The sequence below is a fragment of the Tamandua tetradactyla genome, chromosome 12 (assembly GCF_023851605.1).
Source record: "Tamandua tetradactyla isolate mTamTet1 chromosome 12, mTamTet1.pri, whole genome shotgun sequence".
NCBI classification, from domain to species: Eukaryota; Metazoa; Chordata; class Mammalia; order Pilosa; family Myrmecophagidae; genus Tamandua; species Tamandua tetradactyla.
The window spans coordinates 53824280-53845519 of NC_135338.1; the positions used below are offsets into that span (position 1 = coordinate 53824280).

Below are 21240 nucleotides of genomic sequence, written 5' to 3' on the forward strand. Positions count from 1 at the left end.
TTCTTGACTCACAGTGGGGTGGGATGGGCTAGATTTGGGTAGAAGGAGAAGTGGATGTTCAGTCCCTGGGGGATAATTCCTTTTTGGGCCACTTCCTAGCTGCGGTGTCTTGGGCAAGTGACTTTGCATCTCTGGGTCTCAGTTTCTTCGTTTGTAATAGTGACACTTACCTCAAAGGGTGGGTGCAAGGGGAGGAAATAAAAGGCAAAGCCCTTGGCCCAGGGCTGCAATGTTCCTCCCTCTTCCCCTTTCTCCCAGCCACACTGGGACGGGGCCACGCAGAGGGGCCAGTTTGGGAACCAGCTTGTATCTTCTGCACCCTGATCACTCCGTCCTCATGGGCCCTGACCACCTGGGGTGCTGGGTAGGGGCTCCAACAGCCCCAGGCGCCAAACCAGCCTCCAGCTTCCTGACTTTGGTCTCTGACTCCAGGCCCCTCTTGGTCTAAGACTGCCCTGACCTCTGACCTGATACTTGACACGTGCACAGGACACGGTGGCATCAGAGGCGCTTGCACGTTTAGCAGTTCGGTACAGCATGGCAGGTCTAGTGCCATTTTTGAGGAGGAGACAGAGGCTTAGAGGGTAGAGTGATCATCAAAGTCACAGGCAGGGATGAGGCTCAAACTATTTAACGATGAGTCCCCTGCAGAATTAGTGACCAGATTGGACCCAGAGTGTAACCAGTGAATATCAGGGCCAATCATTCAGTCACTCATCACACACTAAGTACACAGAAGGGACTGGGCCCAGCCCCTGGCTTCAAGAAGCCCCCTGCTCAGTGTGGGCAGTCAGACCCTTCAACAGCGAAAGCAACCCACAGAGATCAACGTCCGATCAACAGGAGGGCTAGCCCACGCTCAGAGCCTGCTCCACTGCAGCCTGCGGCCTCTCCCCGGTCCCAGCTGGCTTCTTTCTTCAGCAGGAGGCTGAATTTGAGCCCATCTCTGCGGGACCGGTTGGCTGGTCTTTGGTTGGCTCTCTGGGTGGCAGCTTTGGGGCTAAAGCTCTTGGCCTGGGCACCTCAAATTCAACCAAGCAGGAGCAGGAGTCCTCCTGGCCGTGGCAATGGCCTGGGCCGCTGGTGAGAGCAGGTTGCATATCTGAGGTTTTCCCACTAGGAACAGGAAGGGAACGAGCCTCATGGGAAATGGCCAACACTAGGTGTCAGGAGCGTCACTGCCATCCTCAGGGGCCTGGGGCCTGGGGTTTGGGAACCGTGTTCCAGAGGGCTCAGGCGCTTCTTGGAGGAAGCTGAGTTGCAGCTCAGGGGCACGAACGCAAATTTGAAGTTGGACTGGAGTTTGAACCCCCAGCCCAGCCATTAACCAACTGGAGAGCTTGGACAAGCAGAGCCTCAGTTTCCTCATCTATAAAATGGGGATAATGCTATCCTCACCAGGGTGTGGTGAGGATTCGAGGGGCACAGACAGGAGGCACCAGGAAACACTCTGATGATGACACACATCGCTCTGCTGCAGGCTCCCGGCAGGACTTGTGCCTCTCTGAGGAGATGGGAAAGGGGCTGCCTGCTGCTGGGGCTGCCCGCCTCCAAGGCACAGAGGGACACCCTCGGAAGTGCAGGGAGTACAAGTGGTTTATTTCTTCACGTGTTTCAAAGACAGTTTTGTTCTCTCCCCACCAGCAGTTACAGAAATACAAATGTAACACTAAATGTATTTCACTCAATTGGTAAGACATCAAAATATCCACTACCAAGATAAGTTAGCAAATGAAGAGAACCCAGGGACACTTTGTCTCTGAAACAACTCATCCCAATGAGGACCCACCTGCATAGGGCAAACATGCAACCAAATCTTAAGAGCCAATGGGCAAGGGTTCTTGATTTTTGCAGAAGTCATGTTTTATATATATATATATATATATTCTTTATATATATATATAAATATATATATACACACACGTACACATATAAAGTACAGACCAGCCTGGGATTCTGGTAAAAGTTGACCGTGAACAAGGCTGGAGCAAATACCATGAGATATGAAGCACAGGGACTAATTCTGATGGTGGGATTGTGATCGGTGAAATTTCTATGCGAGAAGCATTTGCAGAGTGAGCTTCAGAGAAGCCCTGATTCTGCAGAGCTCTGGGAGTGGCCACACAGAGGAAGACGTCAGACTGTGGGAAGAGGTTGGTCCCTCCAAGCTGCCAGGTTAAGGACAATTCTGGAAGTAAAGGGAAAAGACAACCAGTTTTGAAGAAAGGCCCCAGGTGCTCTGGGAAGTTCTTGCAGATCAAACCCAGAAGAAAGATCAAACCCAGACCCTGCCATGCTAGGATCAGCAGTCAGGGGACCTCAGCTCCCTCCATACACTGGGCAGGGAGGGACCCAGGGCACCTTGGCAGGGTCTGTGCAGAGAGAAGGCGTGGAAGCACAAATTTCAGGAGGCCTGATGGGTGGGCGGGCAGGTATGAGGCATCCAGGCACAGGCTGGGCTGCCCTGAGGATGTAGAAGCCCAGAACCTTCTTCAAGCAACAAGGCATCTCTGCCTCATGGTGACCCCTGGCAGAAAAGGCTGTGCTCCTGTAGAACCACAGCCAGCACCCAGTGGAAGGTCTCTGGAGTCTAAGGGACCCTTGAGACACAGGCACAGGAATAGAGTAACAGCGTCAGGGGTTCCACTGGGTGAATGGTTAGAGTTTCTGGATAGAGAGAGGGCAAATTCAAACCGTAGGGATGTTGGTGAAGCTGCCCAATAGCTCTCTGTGGCGAGTCACCAGTTGCTACATCTGTGAACCAAGCACCAGTCTTCCAGGTTGGAAGGGCAAAGGGTACGCTGTCTCCCTCGATCTCAGAGCAGCTGTACAGCAGACAATGACCATTTCCCCCAGTTGACTTGAAAATGATCTGGTTTCCTACCAGGGTCTCTCAACCTTCAGTAAAGCCAGTCGCCTAGATGGAGAGAAGTCTTTTTCAGATACAGGCAGGGCACTCTGTGCACACTACACCAGAGGTGATGCTGGGTGGCTGCAGGCCAGATCCCTGTTTGACGCCAACAGCACAGGTCATGCTACAGCTCTCGGGGAGGACAGACACCCAGTGCCTGGGCCACACGGTAGGGGCTTCTTGCTTGGACACACATCTATTACATGGTTGGAGCATCCTCACGCAGAACTCGATGTGAGGCCTCCAGTCCAGGGTACCCTTTTCAGAGACTGCATGTGCCCCTGTGAAATTAACCAAGGCCTCAGCCAAAACCTGGTCCTGCCACTTGCTCCCAGAGCCCTTGAGACAAGGAGCTCCCTTTAGTCAAGGCCTCCCCCAAAGATGAGTGCCGCAGGAGCCAGGGACCAGCCAGGAGTGCAGCCCCAAGTGCTGACCAAATCAGGAACAAGCCTGGGGAGGATTCCCAGCTGGATTCCCGCTGGCACACTCTGGGGCTACACCTGTGCAAAACCATACACCATCCCTGCTCCTGCTAAACCACCAGAGACCCTTCCCAAGCACCCTAGAAGGGTCCGTTGACTCCATCTGGGAGGCAGCACCTTCACACCCTGGGCAAGAGGCTGCAAAGGACAAGCTTAGTTTCAGTAAACCAAGACCAGAAGTGATGAGACCAAAAGGAAAGCCAATTCTCTAGGAGCATGTCCAGGGACAAGCAGTTTGACATTCTAAGAAAGGGTTCTCTCACCCTGGCTACCGAGGTGTCCATCACCGTCCACAGTGCCTCACCCAGACTGTGTTCTCTGACACACAGTTTAATCAAACTCCTCTGGAGATGGACGCCTAGTTTGTCGGGCAGGATCCCTCCAGGGTCAGAAGGGACTGCAAGGTGCCTGTTACGTGGGCTGGTCCCTCTCCCACCGCCTTGTAGCTCCGAGGTGCTTTAAGAAAGGAACAGGTCTTCTCAAGCAAGACCCTACCCATTGGTTCACACTTCTGAAAAAAAACAAACCTGAAGCTCTCACCATCCGTTTCAAGGTCTGCGGAAAACAGTCACCTGATAGCTGGGACCTCAACGCTACCACGTGTGACCCTGGAGCCAACACTAATTATACAGAAACACAACCAGGCCAGTGCCAAGCTTGGTGTCACACCATGCACTCCCTCCCCCCATCTGTTTCCCAAGCACATCAGGATCGGAATTTTATTTCAAAAGGGTCATCAAGCTGTTTCATAAAGCTTTTTAAAGACTGAGAGAAGGACATAAACTTGAGCAGCATTTTGTAAACGATTGTAAAATGCAGTCTGATTTCAGTAGTTTATTTTGGAGACAAAGCAGTGCAAGAGGCTGGCCACACTTTCCTACTTCCCTGGGGCTCGGGGTGAGAACTAGGAAAAGGTGACATACAGACATTTTAATGGGGTCAACACTCAAGTGTGTAAACACAGTTAGTGGGCGGGGCCTCAGTTTTCAAGACAAGAGGGGAAGGGGTCCTGAGGGCCTCTGGCTCTGTCCCGGCCCAGCCCCGCTTCATGGTGGGCGCCACCCCAGACCCCTTTCCCAAAGATGAATGAATCCCTCTGGCTCCTGTCAGGAGCCCTCTCAGGCCACCTCCCTGGAGGAAGTCCAAGGCGGCCCAAAGGCTTTTTTTTTTTCTCTCTCATGGACATCAGAGGAGGGTAACGTGCATGTCAACCAATGGTCCAAATCTTGCAGGCCTGACAAGCCTCACTCGCTCGCTTCTCCTTCTGCAGAGGGGCCTGAGATTACCTGGGTCCCGCCTCTAACAGTCGCTGGTCTGCTGCCAACAGGGATGGGGTGAGTTATCAGGGAGGTGGGGGCAGGTTTTCTCTCCCCTCTGGGGCCACAACTCCCACCTAACCTGGCTGCCGTAGTGTTGTGGGCTTGCAGAGTGCCTGGGCACGAACATAGGAGATGTGGATGGGATAAGGTGGGGCTGGGAGGTGAGCAGATCCGCATGCCTGGGTCTAAGGGCGGCCTCCTCTCACCTGGGTAGAGGGTCCCCTGTCTTTGATATGCCAAGCAGAGGCTCCCCATACCTGCCCTCAGTCAGGTAGATTCTACAGGCAGGCTGCATGGCAGGTTGTAGAGAATTAAGCCAGCCTTTTGGGGTTCTCTGGTCTCACCTGCCCTCTCTGGATGAGGTGGTGGAGGTGCCAAGGCTCTCAGAGCCATCTACCCAAAGTCACACCACAAACCCGCAGTGTGGGATCAGCCCGGGGCATCCCAGCCAGCAGCCTCCTCCCCAGGTCAGTGGAGTGGTGCACTCCAGGTCAGGGGAAGGGGACTCTCCAAGTAGAGCTTTAAGGGACGTGTCGAGGGGCCCAGCCTGACCGGGGATACCCAGGGAGCAAGCCGTGCAGAGTGCAGCCAGCCCGAGACCTTGGCAAGTTTTCTTTCCTTTCCCTTCCCTTCCATAAGGGGGTGCTTGGCAGATCAGAGAAGTGAGCAGACCACAGGCCAGAGCCCTTGCATGGAAGCCCACGAGGATGACGTGGAGACCCTCACAGCTCTTAGAAACAGTCACTGCGGCCCCCTGAGTCCTCTGGACCATGCTTTTGGGAAGGGGCAGCTGCAAACCTGGTGAGGCTGTCAGGCACGCTCTCACAGAGCTCCAGAGGGGCCCAGCAGCAGGAAGCATGTGGACGAGTTGGTCTGGGCGTGGGGGGCTTGGGGGCGGGGGGAGAAGGAGGAACCGTTCACTCCCTCTGTTCAGCCATCGACAGCCTGGCCCCAGGCAGATGGCTGGTCCCCAGCAGTCATGGACACGGACAGACACAATGCATACATGTACACACACATGGCCACAGCCACACACACACACAAACACACACGCACGCACACAGGGGCCCCACCTCACATTCAGGCCTAGTGTTGAAAACACGAGCATGTGTAAACTCAGTAAAGAGGTCTGCAGAGAGGAAAACAGGCAGGATGTCCCTTTTCCGCAAGGCTGGACCACTTGGTGTTCCTTCCCACCTTTCCCACCCCTCATTTAGATCATGACACCAGGAAATCAGGTTAAAAACTGGAAAAAGAAAAGGAAGAATCAGATCACTGGGGGTTCTTAGTAGTAGCTGTCACTGCTGGGAGCTGCTTGCCCGGCGGATGTGCCCTGCGCCGCCCTCTGGGTCCTGCTCCATGGCTACTGGGAGGAGGCCTTGGTGGCCAGGGAGGCCACACAATGCTGCTGGAAGCTGGGCGACACGGTGGCCGTGCAGCCGAGTCTCTGGTGTGGCAGCTTGGCGGTGCTGCCCGTGCCGCCCGCGCCCGCCTCTGCCGTCCAGGCGGCCTCCTGGCCCATCATGCTGCTGCAGCAGCCGGGGCTGGCGCTGCACGTCCGCTCGCCCGCCAGGCTGCCCGCCTGCTCTGCCAGGAGCTTGCTGTGCCGCAGCGGGGCCACACCCCCTGCGGCTGCGGTGGCTGCCGTGCTGGCGCTCTGGCCCTGCAGGACGGTGGCGATGTGATTCAGGAGGTCTGTGAAGAACTCGCTCACACCCTCGTAGCCTGGGAAGAGGGGAGACAGACAGACACGGCTCATCAGTCAGGACGGCAGACAGGCTGGGGCAGTGAGGGCCGGGGGTAGGTGGAGAGAAGGGCAGGGGGCCGACCGGGCTGGAGGCTCCCCCACAACACGCAGGCTGGTTCACAGGACCCAAGGGGTGGGTGTCGCTCCCACTCTGCTTCCAGGGACGACCGAGGCTAGGCAGGTAAGACAGACGCACCAACATGATGCATTTGGACGCAACACCAGGCACATCTGGCTCTAAAGAGCCTATAGCTGCCCATGGGGGGGCGGGGGTGAGAAGCTGTTCCACTTGAGCTGATGGGGAAGCACCCTGTCACCCCCCATCACCCTCGGGCACAGCCTCAATGGCTCACTTAGACCCTCACCCAACTCAAGGTGGTAAGATGTCCCCATGCAGGGCACAGGGCACAGCGGGAGATGACAGGGTCAAAGCCTGCTCCTCAGGCTCTGAACAACACACGGCCCCTCGACATACTAAGCTAGCTGAGTCTGGCTTCAGACCTGCTTCCTGGCTCACTGCTTCCACCCTGAGCCTCAGTTTCTTCATCTGTGAACAGAGGACACCAACTCTCAAGGTGGAGGGCATTTGTAGCTTTTGTGCCAAGTGGCTGAATGTGTGTGTGTGTGGGGGGGGCACACTGGGATCAGCCCCCAGACACCTGCAGGTGAGGCCCTTTAAGCCCCACGCTCGATGACCCAAGTCAAGGGACAGGCTAAGAAACTCTAGCCATTGTCAAGAAAGCGAACCCCTATGCCAAGGCTCAACCGCACTCCTCACCCACTCCCCTTAGCGGTGCGGGGCCCTGGATTCTCTCGGGCAGAAACCACCGGGTGTGCCAGGGCACACGCTTCCCAACCCAGAGGAAGCAAGCAAGTCAGCAAACAAATCCCCTGGAGCTGCCTGGCAGGCTTCGGATCTAGGGCAGAGATTCTGCTGACTCCCAGCAGAACTGGGGACAGACGCCTCCCACCTGCCCGCACAAGTTTGGAGGGATACAAACCAGGCACACAGCCTCAGGAACAGTGATGGGCAGGATGTGTGCCCTTGAAAAAGAACTATGGCAGGGCCAGCTGGCTTTGGGAGGGACCCCAGACACAGTCCCACCAACCCCCCTTCCCGCCCCCCTGGCAGCTGTCACTGCCATGACCGAGACTGGGCCTGTGCCAAGGGGTCACTGGAACCCTTCGCACGTTCTCCCGAATGGCCATTTCAGCTGTCGGGCACAAAGGTTTGAGAATGGGCATCCTTTGTAAGACAGCCTCTTTGAGGGGTGCTGGTGGCAGCCAGGTGGGATGTGCTCATTTGCTCACATGCTTACATATTCCTCAAAAGGCTGCTTAATTATGACAAAGCCCAAGGCTGAGAAGGGGAAGTGGGTACACATGACAAAACCCAAATGGCTATCATGATAAAAACCAAATGGCTAAAACTGCCACCCTGGGCCAGCACTGTGCACACATCACACAACAGTCCCTCATGACTTCTATGAGCCCTTGTGCCATTTTACAGATGAGGAAAAAGGTGCAGAGAGTGAAGTAAGTGGCCTCAAAGACACAGAACCATTAACAGGTGGATGCGTGGCTGGGAACTGTGATGATGAAGGTGGTGATGTCATCACTGGCTGGCACTCACTGGACACTTATGATGTGTAGCCACAGGGCTGCAAGCTTCCCACTCCTCAGCTCACTGAGTCTTTGCACCCCCTAGGAATGGGGCCTGGGATTATCCTCATTTATAGACGAAGACACTGAGGGTGAGAGAGGCCTCAAGTCCCAAAGTTCACACATGGCAGAGCCAGGATTTAAACCCTCCTTTTGGTCCCGTCTGGGCCCTGATACTATACAGAATACTAGAAGATGCATCTGTCCGAGGACTCTGGAGCTTCTCCTGGCCCTGGGGCTGCAGGTGGTGGGCAGGGCAGAGTGGTCAGTGCCTGGAGAATGGGAGAGGCCTGGTCAGAGGTCCCAGGGTTGGCAGAGCCCAGGCCATTGAAGGCCACTAACAGGCATGGTGCTGTGTGTCCAGGGTAGAGATGCAGGCAGGGGAGGACAGCTGGGAGCCATCTCAGGTCAACAGCACTGTTCCGTCAACACCTGGGAGCCTTGGGCTGTTCCCTCAGCAACCGCAAAGCCCTGCTGTCCTCAGCAAAGGCCAAGAGAACTGAGCAGGTGTGTGTACGTGCGTGTGCAGGATATGTGTGTGTGTGAGCTTCCTGGGCAGTGTGGAAGCAAGGCCAAACCCTCAGAGGCTGGAGAGAAGAGAGGCCCTTTTAGGTCTGCGAGCACAGCCAGGGGCCAGAAAGGCCCCGTGCTGGTCCCCCCCAAATCACTGCCAGGGCTCTCAGCTGGCCTGGGGAGGGTGGAGCTGTGAACTAGTATCAGACAGACACCCTTTCCTCAGCCCCCAAACTGAGTCTCTGCCAAGTTCAGGAGCTCACCAAGCCATCCTGCAAAAGCAGAGGCAAGGACTGAGCTCTTGAAGCAATGGGATGGGCTCCAACCGCACCCCCACTGCCTGCTAGCCATGTGACCCTGGACCAATCCTTTCCACACAGGTTGTTAGGTGAACAAAAGGAGGTGCTGGGCCTGGGGGTGTCTGTAACAGGGGTGGCTGAGACCATGCTGGCCTCCTGAGGCCAATATGCAGGGCCCTCTGGCCAGGCACAGCTGGATACCCACGCCCACAGAGGATTCAGGGCTCCTCGGCCAAGGCTGGCAGATTAAGCTGGAGAGAGACTTGGGAGCAGCTGCTGCCTGGATACTGGATCCTCCTCCACCCTGGGGCCCCTGGGTCCACATGTTCTCCCCTCGGGCCTTCCCTGAGCATCAGGCGCCCTCACCCACACCCTTTCCAGACCAGCATCATCATAAACGGCGCCTCCCACAGCTCAATGTCCGGCCTCTCCCTTCATTCCCCGGAAGCTTCCCGGCCGAGCTCCAGCTCAGTGACCACCCCTCCTCCAAACGCTCAGGACCCGCGTCAGGACGCACAGCTCTGTGCTGGGCGGAGGCAGACTTGGGCTCAACTCCTGCTAGCTGACCTTGCAAGAATCTCTGACACAGAGGATCAGAGAGGCCTAAAATCCCAAAGTTCACACATGGCAGAGGCAGGATCTGAACCTTCCCTTTAGTCCTGATGGCCCCTGAAACACTGTAGGGTGCTAGTGGGTGCACCTGCCCCAGGACTGGGGTTTCTCCTGGCCCCGGGGCCATGGGTGGCAGGCAGGGCAGAGTGGTTAGTGCAGAGCTTCCCACCCTCCCACCACCACCATCCTATCCGTTCCTCCCTCCTTCTAGAACTTCCACCACGACAGCCTTTGTCCGGAACAGCTCAGCCTGTGGTGACCTCTACAGAGATCCCGGTGAGTGGGGGAGCTGGGGGCCGCCTCCATGCCTGTTTCCTGGGCTGTGAATCAAGGCGACTCACTGCTACGGACACAGGGTCTGGGGAGCAGGGGGAGGTGTGCACAGCACCCGCCCAGGTGCCCACCGGCCGCGTGGCATCTGGTCCCCATTCCCCTTGCTCAAGGGTTTACCCCTCACCAGCCAGCACCTCCCATATACGTCCTGCGTGGCAAGCACAGTCCCTTTGGCATGGTGCTGAGCTCCTGGAGGACAGGAATCTTTTCCTGAAAGTTTTTACACACGCTGAGCATGCAGTGCTCACAGCAGGTACTTAAAAAAAGGCAAGAATCAAGAAAAGAATGAAGGGACTACCACCCTGGAGTGGAGTGGCAGAGTGGGAGAGTGCACAGGCTGTGTTCTGGGGTCCCTCTGATTTAAAGCCAGGCCCCTCCTCGACCCTGCCAAGAGGGGGTCAAGTCACTCATCTGTGATCGAGGACAATCCAGGAAGGCAGGATGGAGGAGTGGGAAGCTCACACCTAGTAGATGCCGGCTGAGGACGTCATAACCCCTGCACCATCATGGTTAAGGGCCCTGCGTGTGCAGGGGGCGAGGAGGATCTGCTTTGAGGCCAAAAAAGAAAAGCAGAAGGGACAGAGTGAAGATAGGGCTCGGGTGACAGAGCAGGGATCGCCCTTGATAAACCACCTGCTCCTTCTGAGCCTGTTTCTTCATCTGGGAAATGCAGATAAGGTCCAGTAATCTAATCCTAACCCTAACTTCCGCTATGCGGCATTGTTATGGACAAGAAGGCAACCACGTGACAGCGCTCTGTCCCGAAAGCACCCGGACATAAGGGGAGGACAGGCCCTGAGGGCACAGGAGACAGGACAACCCCAGAGCTCCCCCCCCCCCCGCCGTGGGGCATGCCCAGGCCCTGCCATCCCCAAGCCATGCACTGTCTTGTTTCTAAAGAAACATGTTTGCCAGGGAGCTGGGGGCAGACTGAGGGACCCAGCATGGGGCAGACAAGATGCCCTTTCAGCAAAAGCAAGATTGAGCCTCTCACTTGAAACACTGTAGGCCATAAATATATTATGTTTACATCACAAAAGAGGTCAGAAAAGAAACTGGCATTGAATTTCAGCTATCAGTTATATCACTTAATATATATTTCAAAAACCACACCAAAAAAGACAGCCCCCATGACTGCCAAGGGAGACCAGACATTCAGCAAATGCTGGGGGTGGGGAAGGGGCACTGAGAACTCTGAGCAGCTTGGGGAGTGCTGTCTGGGTCTGGGCAGACCCACCCCCGCCGCGACCCTGGGTGGAGGGGGGATTGGTCAGGGACAGCAGTGCATGCAGGGCCTGGGCTGACACCCCCGGAACGCGGCACTGGGCCCTGGCCTGGGGCTCCAGACTCACAGCCACTCGCCTACCCCTGGGAAACGCAGGTCTCCTGACACACCTTAGAGCCATATTTACGATTCACATGTGCCCTGACTCAGATTTTCCAGAGTCTCAGGGCTTGTTTTTTTTGCCTACCAGATGGAGCCTGCCTCCCCAGAGTAGTGGAAAGAGGGAAAAGAGCAGGAAGAAGAAGGAAACCTGGAAGGTGCTGGTCTTCCACCGGCTGTTGATATGTGTCCACAATCCTACCTGGTGTGTGTGTGTGTGTGTGTGTGTGTGTGTGTGTGTGTGTGCGCGCGTGTGCATGTGGTTGGCCAATAAGACACAAAGGTCCTGTGTGTGTGTGTGTGTGTGTGTGTGTGTGTGTGTGTGTGTGCGCGTGTGCATGTGGTTGGCCAATAAGACACAAAGGTCCTGAGCACCCGGAACCAGGTACTAGGTGCTTCCCTCGGGTGCTTACAATTCAACTGGGGGCTTTTCAATAAAAGTAATAAATAAGTAAATGTACCCCCCAAGGTCATGTCTGCGTGTGTCGCCATGTCTGCGTGCATGTACATGCTTCTGGGTGCGTGCATCAGCAGAGGGCTTCTGGCCACTGCCCAGGGGTGGCTTCTGGGCTCTCAGCCAGCAGCACTGCAGCCCTCAGGGCCTGTCTCGGTGGGCTCCCACTGAGTCTGTCACTGAGTGGAGATCCGCGGGGTACACAGAGAGCCTGGCTTTGTGCCAGCAGGTTTCTAGGGGCCTAGTGTGTGGCTCCTGCCCCATGGCCCCAGCAGAGAGCAGGGAGAAGAAACTTCAGCCCCGGGGACCCTCTCAAGTCCTGCTCATGGCATTGTGGCTCAGGGCAGCCAAAGGAGCAGAGGCCTGGGGGCCTTGGGCCCTGCTGTCTACCTGCTGGGAGTCCTTGGATGGTTTCTTCTGCTCTAGGGCCTCAGCTTCCCTATGTAGAATCTAGGGGCAGCATGGGGGGTCTATTCTCTCCAATGCCCTCTCAGCACTTCTGATCTACAAGGGCTGAGATCTGACCAGCAGACATGACTTTGGACAGCGCTAGGGGATGGTGGAGAGCTTGAGCTCGCTGCGGCCTGTGGCCTGCAGCCTCCGAGCGCCGGGCACGCTCCCTGGGCCCAACGTGCACGGTTCCAGGGGAACTGAGGCCGGGCAGGGACGGCAACATGCCCAGACCCACCGCCCGCGGGGGCCGGGCAGCCCTCACCTGGGAAGGCGTTGATGTCGATGACGGCGTGCTGCCCCGTCTGGTTGTTGATGATGATATCGATGCCGAAGAGCGACACGCCCAGTGCCTGCCGCAGGGCCCGGGACAGCTCACGGATGACCTCGTCGCTCGGCCGCTCAAACACGCCCTCGATCTTGTCCAGCTGCGACACAAACACGGAATCAGGCCGCGGTGTGTGTGGGTGGGTGGGGGCAGGAGAGCGAGACCAACCATGGAAAGTGCTGGATGCCTGAAAGGGTCACAACAAGCCTGGAGGCGGGTGGGCCAGAGCCACAGAGCGCAGGATTCCCAGCCTGGATGTGGACTCGGGGCTTTCGGCCTCTAATGCCCTCCTAGTAGGGAGGAAGGGCCCGGGAAAGCTCTCCTGAACCTGGGAAGACAGCGTGGGGCAGGGACAGTTGAGCTAGACCTTGAAAACGGGAGGGTCTGGGCAGAGGACAGAACACAAGAGGTGCCCAGACGAGGGCACGGCAGAAACAATAGTGTAGGCACAAGAATGTGCTGGAAAGCCTTATGTGCGGCTGGGACCCAATCAGGATGGCGGTGGGGGAAGATGGAGGCAGCTTTCCTCAATGTCACCCACCCAACCCCATCGCCTCTAGGGTTTTCCCTGCCCTCAGCCTCGGGGGCTGGGCACACTGACCTCCCCTTCACAGCAAGTGGCTGACCCCAAACTCACTCCCTTCCCAGGTGCCCCAGAGGAAGCTGCTCTGCTGCTCCCACTTGCCTCTCGGGGCCTGAGTCCAGCTGCTAGGAAGCTTCCATGGGGCTGGGTGCCCGCAGTCCATAGGTCCTCCCCTGCCCTGGAGCCCACCCCTGTCCCTTCCTTCTCCGCACAAGGCGCGGCTGTCCTGGGACCAGCACACATCCTAGAGTCTCCAAGCAGGAGGGGAATGGACTGGATTGGACTCTGGAGGTCAAGTGGTCTGAATTCAATCCTGCGGTGATGTCTGACTCAAGGGGAAGCAGCTGGCCTCTGGGCCTCAGTTCCCTCATCTCTGAGAAGGACTAATCATACCTCCACCCTCGACTTCTGGGAGGAGTGACGAGACTACCGGTGGGGCAGAGGAAGTACACGCCCTGCAGAAAGGGGCTGTGGGATCTGAATCCCGAGGCAGGGAGGGCATCACATCATCTCTCCATCAGCAGAAGAGAATTTACACGTGGCACTCAATAAACACTGGAGTCCTGGGGTACGGGGGTGGGTTTGGGAACCAGAGGAGAATGGGGTAGCCAATGCACCAGAAGTCGAGGTGAAGCTGGGTCAAAATCGTACAACTAGCACATGACTCAGCAATCCCTCCCCTAGGTATCTAAGAAAGAAAACTGAAATCAGGGACTCAACCAGCAATTTGTACACAAGCGTCCATGGCAGCATTAGTTACAACTGCTAAAAGGTGGACACAACCCAAGGAACCATCAACAGACGAGTGGAGAGACAAAGGGTAGCCCAGCACTAGAGTGGAATATTATTCAGCCATAAAAAGGAGTGAAGTTCAGATACACGTGACAACATAGATGAACCCTGAAAACATTACAACAAGTTAAATAAGCCAGACACAAAAGGCCAGATACCGTAGGTTTCATTTATATGAAATGTTCAGAAAAGGTAAATTCAGAGTGGTGGTTATCAAGGGCTGTGGGAGGGAAATGGGGAGTGACTAGTTAAAGGCTATGGGGTATCTTGTGATGAAAATGTTTTAGAACCAGGGAGAGGTGGTGACTACCCAGCATTGTGAATATATTAAATGCCACAGGACTTTTTCACTTTAAAATGATTAATTTTATGTTACATGAATTACAACTCAATTAAACAACACAGGTGAAGCTGGGTCAGGGGGCTGGGGACAGAGCCCTGGGCCCCAAGGACAAACAGCCTTTACCCCAGCACACCTGCTGCCAAAGCCACCCCAGCCGACTCTGCAGAACTGGTGGCCCCCGTGTCCTGGTCCCTCTGCCTGGGCTTCTCAGCCCAGAAGGGTGCCAGCCTGGCTGTCAGGGGACTGGTTACTCCAGGATCCTCAGCTCTGGAGACCCTCCCAGTCTCTCTTCCCCGTGGGGCCAGTTCAGCTGCTGCAAGAGGCTTCCCAGGTCTGGTCTCACAGCCACATCAGAGAACCAGGCCGGAGCTACCCATTTCCCGCTGTACGTTCTGAGCTGACACTTCTTCCTCCTGGGCCTTGTTTGTTCATGCAAATAAATAGGTAATAAAAACACTTGTGCCATGGGATCGTGGCGAGGGTCAAGGCAGATCATGATTAAGGCTGGCGGCTGGGCCTGGCAGCAAGGGGGCCGGGGCTGCTGCAGAGGGAGACCCCTCCCACCCACTGTTTATAAAACTCTTCCTCCACCCAGCTAAGGAATCTCAGAGATCCTTCTAGAACCATTTCGTGATCTGAAACCAAACATTCACCTAGGACGAGGTCCAGGCAAGGAAAGCCTGCCCATGGATCCTAGACAATAACAACTCAATGACATTTGGGAAAACAGGGAGGGGATAGAGGACCTGAGGTGGTGCCCGTGGGGGTCGGCCTGGTTGCCTCGCCACCTGTTTCCCAGCTGCCACTTCCTGCGGGCCAGGCACCATCATGGGTGCTTCCCACAGGGTGAGGGGCTCTCCCGACTGTCCTATGGGGCAGGATGAGGAGGAGGGGACAGGCCGCACCCACCACCTGACAGCGGCTCTCACAAGCTAAAAAGGAGTTGGGGACGGGAAGTTGGGTGGGAGGACTAGGCCCACCCTTGGGGGCATGCGGGACTACAAGGCCAGGGCAGGGCTTCATGCACAGGCCTCCTAGGGAGGTCAAAAGGGACCCAAGGAAACCCTGGAGAGCACAGGGCGGCAAGCACAGAGCAGGTCCAGGATGCCCAGAGCAGGGATGGGGCCGTATGCATCAGGCTGACCCCTTCACCAGGGGCTGCGGGCATGCAGATGGGCTCGTGCCCATATGGAAAGGGTGATGGTTGATTGCATCTTCCTTTCTATTTTTAAATGTTGTTGGTCTCAGGGGATTCCTAAACAGCGGTCATGCTCTGAAGGAAAAACTGGGGTTGGCAGGGAAGGACCTGCATGTCTTCAGGCTGAACCCACCCCATGTCACAGATGGGGAAACTGAGGCCGAGTAGTTGAGAGGTACCCAAGAAGGTGGCTCTGGGTGGTCAGTCGTGTGTCCTGCCCCTCAGTGGCCCTCCTGGCATCAGCTAATAGCCTCAGATGGCCACCAGCCTGCACGGGGTGAGGAGCTGGCAGAGAGAGCCCCCAGGGGCCAGCTGGTCGGTCTGAGGAATGCTGAGTCCCCACCACCCACTCTCGGGGTCACAGGACACATGGCCAATCCGGGCTCTGAGATGTCTCACAGGAATAAACCCTGTTCACCTGGGCTGGTCTAAAGTTTCTGTAGCCTAGAAGACCACAAAGCTTCCTCTTACACTGAACACCCGTTCACATCTTGTAATGTGCACAGCCAGGCACCAAGAGGTCTGCAGCAAAAAAAAGTTATGAGGATCCAGGTGTTCCCAAAGCTCCCTCTTCCAAGGAGGTTGTTCCAAGGAACATCTACTAACATCTTGAGGACGGGGGTGCTCCTTGTAGGTCCCTGCCTGGGCTCTGTTGAGTCCTCAGTGCACAGTCAGCCTCTCCAAAGAACAGAACTAAACAGAAGCTAGGAAGGGACAGGCTACCTGGGCTCCAGGATCAGGAACATAAGGTGAAGCTAAGAGTGGGTGTGGGGGGTAGGGGTGGACAAGATTGGAGGGAGTGAGGCCGGGGGTAAGGTCAAAAGGGATGGAGGGGGTGAGGCTAGGGGGTGGCTATGGACAGAGAGTGAATCCAGTACTGTGGGGTGGACAGGGATAGAGAGGGTGAGGCCGGTGGCATGGGGGTCGGCTGCAGCTCTTGTTAGTGAGACCAGCCAAAGGATAGTGAGGACCTGGCACCCTCCCCAGATAACCAGGGCTGATGGGATCCTGGGGCACAGGAGACTCTGCAGAGGACTCTGCATTCAGGACAAGTGCTCACTGCTCTTGAGAAAAAGCTCAAGGGTCTCTCAGTGATTTCTGTTGGCAGACGGTTGTCCCAGGAATCAGCAGCAAGGTGAGAAATCCTCCAATTCCTGGAAAAGCCAGCTTTGGCATCAGCCAGATCTGGGGTCAAATCCCTGCCCTGTCACCGTGTGAACTGCTGTGTGGACCTGGACCAGTCACTTGGCCTCTCTGAGCACCAGCTCCCCTCCTGGGGAAGATGGTGATGCTTGTCCCTCCTCTGCAAGGCTGTAGGAGGACAGGTGGAGGCGTCACTGGGCAGCTGGTATGAAGCCTGGCACACAGCAACCTGTGCTGAATGCCTGCCATCATTCTTAGTACCACTGAGCTGGGTGGAGCGGTTTGGGGGGGCGGTTCTTACTGAACCAGGAGGACAAGGAAATAAAAGGAAAAGCTGAGATGATGTTGGTCCCCCTGCGCTTGTTTTAAATCAGAGTAAAGGCAGACAAGAAAGCAGGCCTGCAATCTCCACATGGGGAGAAGTCAGAAAATCTTCCCACCGAATGACCCAGGGACAGCACATCTTCCCCTGAGCCCCAGAGAGCCCACCCCTCAGATGCATGCCCAGGTGCAGCTGTGCCGGCTGCCAGGAGCAAAAGACAGGAGGTCCTGGCACAGGGCAAAGCTCCTGGGCAAGCGGGGTACATACCGCGGTCAGGACTGAGGATGACTCCGGCTTGGACACGTTGTGGCTATTGAAGAAGATGGATTCGCGGTCTGAAGGAGACAAAGAGAGGAAGGCGCCTGTGAACCTCAGGGCAGGGAAGCAGCTCTGCCACCCACCACCAGGGGGCAGTGCCACTCCAGCCATGGGCAGTGGGCTCAAGGGAGCCATCAGTGGCCAGCGAGGACTCTGGCTAGCTGAAGGCCAGTTCGGTCTACTCCACAATGAACTGGGCCCCATCAGAACCTCTGTTTTGTTCTTTCTTCCCATATCAAGATGATAGGCTTTACAAGCCTCCCTCCACTACCATCTGACAGTATGGAGCCTGATTTCCTGAATACCCAAGGCCCGTTCCCAAAGCATGTCTTATGGATGTCACCAAAAAGCAGACTAATGGGGGAAGAGGGGAGCTAAGTAAGTGAGAAAGGCTGCATACCTAAATATCAGAGGCCCTAGAATGCCCAGAGTAGAGAGGTCTATATGTTCTCCCCACCCCACACGCCCCACCCTTCCCAGCACTGGCCCACGGAACTCTCTTTTGGGGCAGCACTCGAGGACATGCTATGGAGAAGTGGCCAGGTTGCCATTTGCCAAGTGAGCACTTCAAATGCAGAGCTCTACTGTTCCCCAGCTGTGTAGGGAGGAAGATAGGGAATCAGCACAGGGCCTTCCATGGGACCCATCCAAGAAAGCCCAGAGAATGACGTACTTCTTTTGGAAGTTGCCGTAGGCTCTGAGGACCCTGCACCTCCCACCGCCCCCCACCGCCCCCATCCCATACTGCAGGCTGCCCTCAAATCACACCTCTTGGGGGGCACCTGGAGGGGCCAACCTACCCCAAGAGGAATGACAGCAAGAAGGAGACCGTGCGCTTGCCCATCCCACAGCAGAAATGACCTCGGGAGGACAAAGCATGGCCAGCCAGGCGATCGGACAGAAACCTGCTCTCAAGCACTTGGGAGCATGGGATGAGAATGCATGAATCACAAAATCCTGGCGCCCCAGGGCCTGAGTTACGGGAAAGGCTATCTAGTCCATCACCAGTCCATTGCCTCCCCAAGGTCGACACATGCTCCCGGCAGTGAGCCTCCGAGCAGTCCAGCAGGCTGTGCATGGATCCTTCCAGGGCGGCCACTGGCCATCCCTGGGACCAAGGCCCCTGAGCACAAGAACAGGAAGGGTGCGGGTGGAACACCATGGTGGGCTGGAGCCAAGCTGTGGGTGGCTCTCTCTCCAGTTACCCTCCCCCCAACTCCCACCACCCATAGCTCAAGGGCTCCACGGCGCCGCGACAATCATGCATCAGGAGGTGATTTGGGCGGAGGCCGGGCAGGCAGGCGCTGAGATGTACCTGGCTTCTTTCCCGCTAGAGGGGCACACAGGCCACCCGCTGCCCCGGTGTGCCTGACAGTCCTCCCGCTCCGACCAGAGCCAGTCCAGACAGGGGGCACGAGAGACGGTCCTGGGGAGGAGCCTGGGGAAAATAAAAACCCTGCAGGGCTTGTGCAAAGTGGTTGCTGGCCAGGAAGAGGCAGTCCCAGGTGAGAGGTCAAAGCAGAGTCCACGGAGCTGGCAGGTCATGGTGGTCTCCTGCAGGCCCAGCCCCACCAACTCAGGGCACCTTCCCTCTCATACTCTTTCAGGTCCTTTAGGCAGAACAGGCCTGAGGGGAGGGGCAGGGCCACCATGGCAGGACTTCAGGAGGCAGGTAGACACAGCCAAGTTCAGGGAGGCTGGGAAACCTACAGATGCCACAGGGCAAACACCAGGGGTGCCAGACTAGAGGAAGGAAGGGAACGAACTGGGACACAGAGGGGTCTAACAAAGGCCCACAAAATTGGACAGCCACGTCACCCAACAGCTTATTGGAGCAAGAAGGACAAAAGTCTGGACCATTCCAAAAGGGACTGCTTTCTCCCCCTCAGATAACTCTGTCATGGGGAGCTCTGGTCAGAGGATAGCTCAGCAGGGCAGTGAGAAGACATCCTGGGCTCAGCACTTTTCTCATGTGTCTGAGCAGATAGCAGGGATAGCTTCCAGCCTCTCCCGGTGATCCAAGAGACTTTGGGAAGATAAGGTGGTGAAAAGGGTCAGAGCTCCAGGAAAGAGGCTTGGTCACAGGTTCCCTGGTACCCAACTCCTTGGATGATCCCCAGTATCCTCTGAGGCACACCAACAGGCCTGGCCAGTCCCTGCTCCCAGAGAGACCATGGCCAGGCCTGGAGCACAGAAGTGCCCTGGCTTTCAGGGGCCCATCCATTCTCTGCTCCCCAGACTAGGGCCGAGACACATAAAGCTCAGGGGGAGAACTACCACCATCTTCCTGCAGGGGAGTATGGGGGAAGGAGCACAACAAAAAGAGTAAGTGTTTACCTTTGTAGGTCCCACTACAAAGGACCACTTGCAAAACAGGTTCAAAGAAGAAGTGCCAAGATTATCAGCTCCCAAAAGATCCAGCAACTCAGCAGTGCAGACATGAGCTGAAAGCCAGAGGCCACACTGCCTTTAGCCTCGTTTGCTTTTTCTCTCTCTCTCTGGGTTTCCCTCTTGAAGAAGGGCGATGTCATAGTGCTGCAGAGGGTGGCCCAAGCTTCTGCCTGTTCTCCCAGGGAGTCAGTGTGGCTCGCTTTTCTGAGTGGCTCCCAGGGACCCACTCCATTTCCTCTGGAGCCCCTTAGCTCAGGCTGCAACTAACCCTTCTATTGGCTATTTCCTTGTCTGCTGTTTCTCCCACTAGAACATAAACTCACGAGGGCAAGAAGCTCAGATCATTATCTTGCTCCCCATGGGATTCCCAGAACCTCACACAAGGCTGGGCACACGGTTGGTTCAATAAATGCCTTATTTCATAGGCTCTAAGATGTGCTAGATCAGGGTTTACAAACTACTGTCTACAATTTGTAAATAAATGGTTTTAGTAAATAAAGTCGTAATGGAACACAGCCATGCCCATTTGTTGACATAATGTCTCCAACTGCTTTGTTGCATTGAATAGTGTGATGGAACCAAAAATATTTACCATCTGGTCCTTTGTAGAAAACTTGCTGACCACTGCTCTGCACTGTGAGAAGTACCCTTCTATTAGGTACCCCTAAGGGGGAAAAAAAAGCCTCAAGATGAAAAGCATCATAGAGGACCCCTACTTAAAGCTGGGAGCCCAAGGGGCTGCATCCTTGGAATGAAGGTCAGTGAAAAATAAGCCTGCTAGACAGAAAGGAAGGGCAAAGAAACCAGCTCAGCTCAACCCTTACCCGGGGTGAGGGAGGGAAGACACCTCCCCCAAGAATTTAAAGCACAGGCAGAGAATACCAAATGCTCTTCGTGACTAGCATAAGCAAATATACTCTTCTCTGTAAGAACGTGACTTCGGTTCCATGGTTTCCATTCAACAGCAAAGGCAAGAGGCCACTGGTTGTAAGACACACAGATGTAACAAAACAGAACAAAAGCCATGCACTTGGAATCAAAAGAAAACAGTTGTTATGGAAGATTTCTGTCCTTGTGTCCATCCAGGTCTAGAAAACTCCCACGAAGGAGGAGCCACCATGTCCTGCATGGACATGGGAAGCTGTGGAACTGACCACACCAGGCAATGGGAAGCAGAAGGTCCAGGTGGGGCCTGGGAAAGAGATCACAGCCTCCAAGGCTGCCGTGTCAGTTAGTCCAGCTTAAAAAGCAGGTGCCATATTATGCTTCCCACTAGGTCAGAGGGCGTGTAAGCGATGAGACAAAACTCACACCAGCTCCCTGGCATGGTGCCCTGAAGACAGGGACCCAGAGTCCGCTTGGAGGGACGGATAAAAACAAATACACTGAAAGTTACTCAGTTTAGTAAGAATGCCTCCTGCTTCCCCACAGTTCATACAAAAAGAGTCCTCCAGACATGTGCCTGCTCTCTTTCCCCGAGACTGCCCCACCATGCCAGTTGCCAGTGGGACCAGTGCAAGGATGGGGATCCTGAACCCGGAAAACTCAGCCTTGAGTCCTGGAGCCCCAGGCCTGGCTAGGAGGGCTGCCTGCACTCAGAAGGAAAGTGAAAATAGATGCACGTTTCCAAGCTGTCAGCTCTCTGTACTGTGTTAA

The 21240-nt window shown here is 55.8% G+C and overlaps 1 protein-coding gene across 5 annotated transcripts in view; it reads right to left on the minus strand.

The window, feature by feature from the left end:
• Nucleotides 1-4199: 4199 nt before the first annotated feature.
• Nucleotides 4200-21240, minus strand: part of ITPK1 (inositol-tetrakisphosphate 1-kinase) — a 175195-nt gene continuing 158154 nt past the window's right edge. For 3 of the 5 annotated variants that reach the window (XM_077123403.1, XM_077123402.1, XM_077123407.1), the window contains 4 exons: nt 18509-18631; nt 17143-17210; nt 12432-12594; nt 4200-6437 (listed from right to left, as the gene is read on the minus strand). In XM_077123403.1, the coding sequence (XP_076979518.1) occupies nt 6076-6437; nt 12432-12594; nt 17143-17210; nt 18509-18631 (716 nt within the window). In that variant the 3' untranslated portion in view covers nt 4200-6075. The remainder of the gene's footprint in view (nt 6438-12431; nt 12595-17142; nt 17211-18508; nt 18632-21240) is intronic. The other 2 variants (XM_077123406.1, XM_077123405.1) reach the window with 1 other exon arrangement.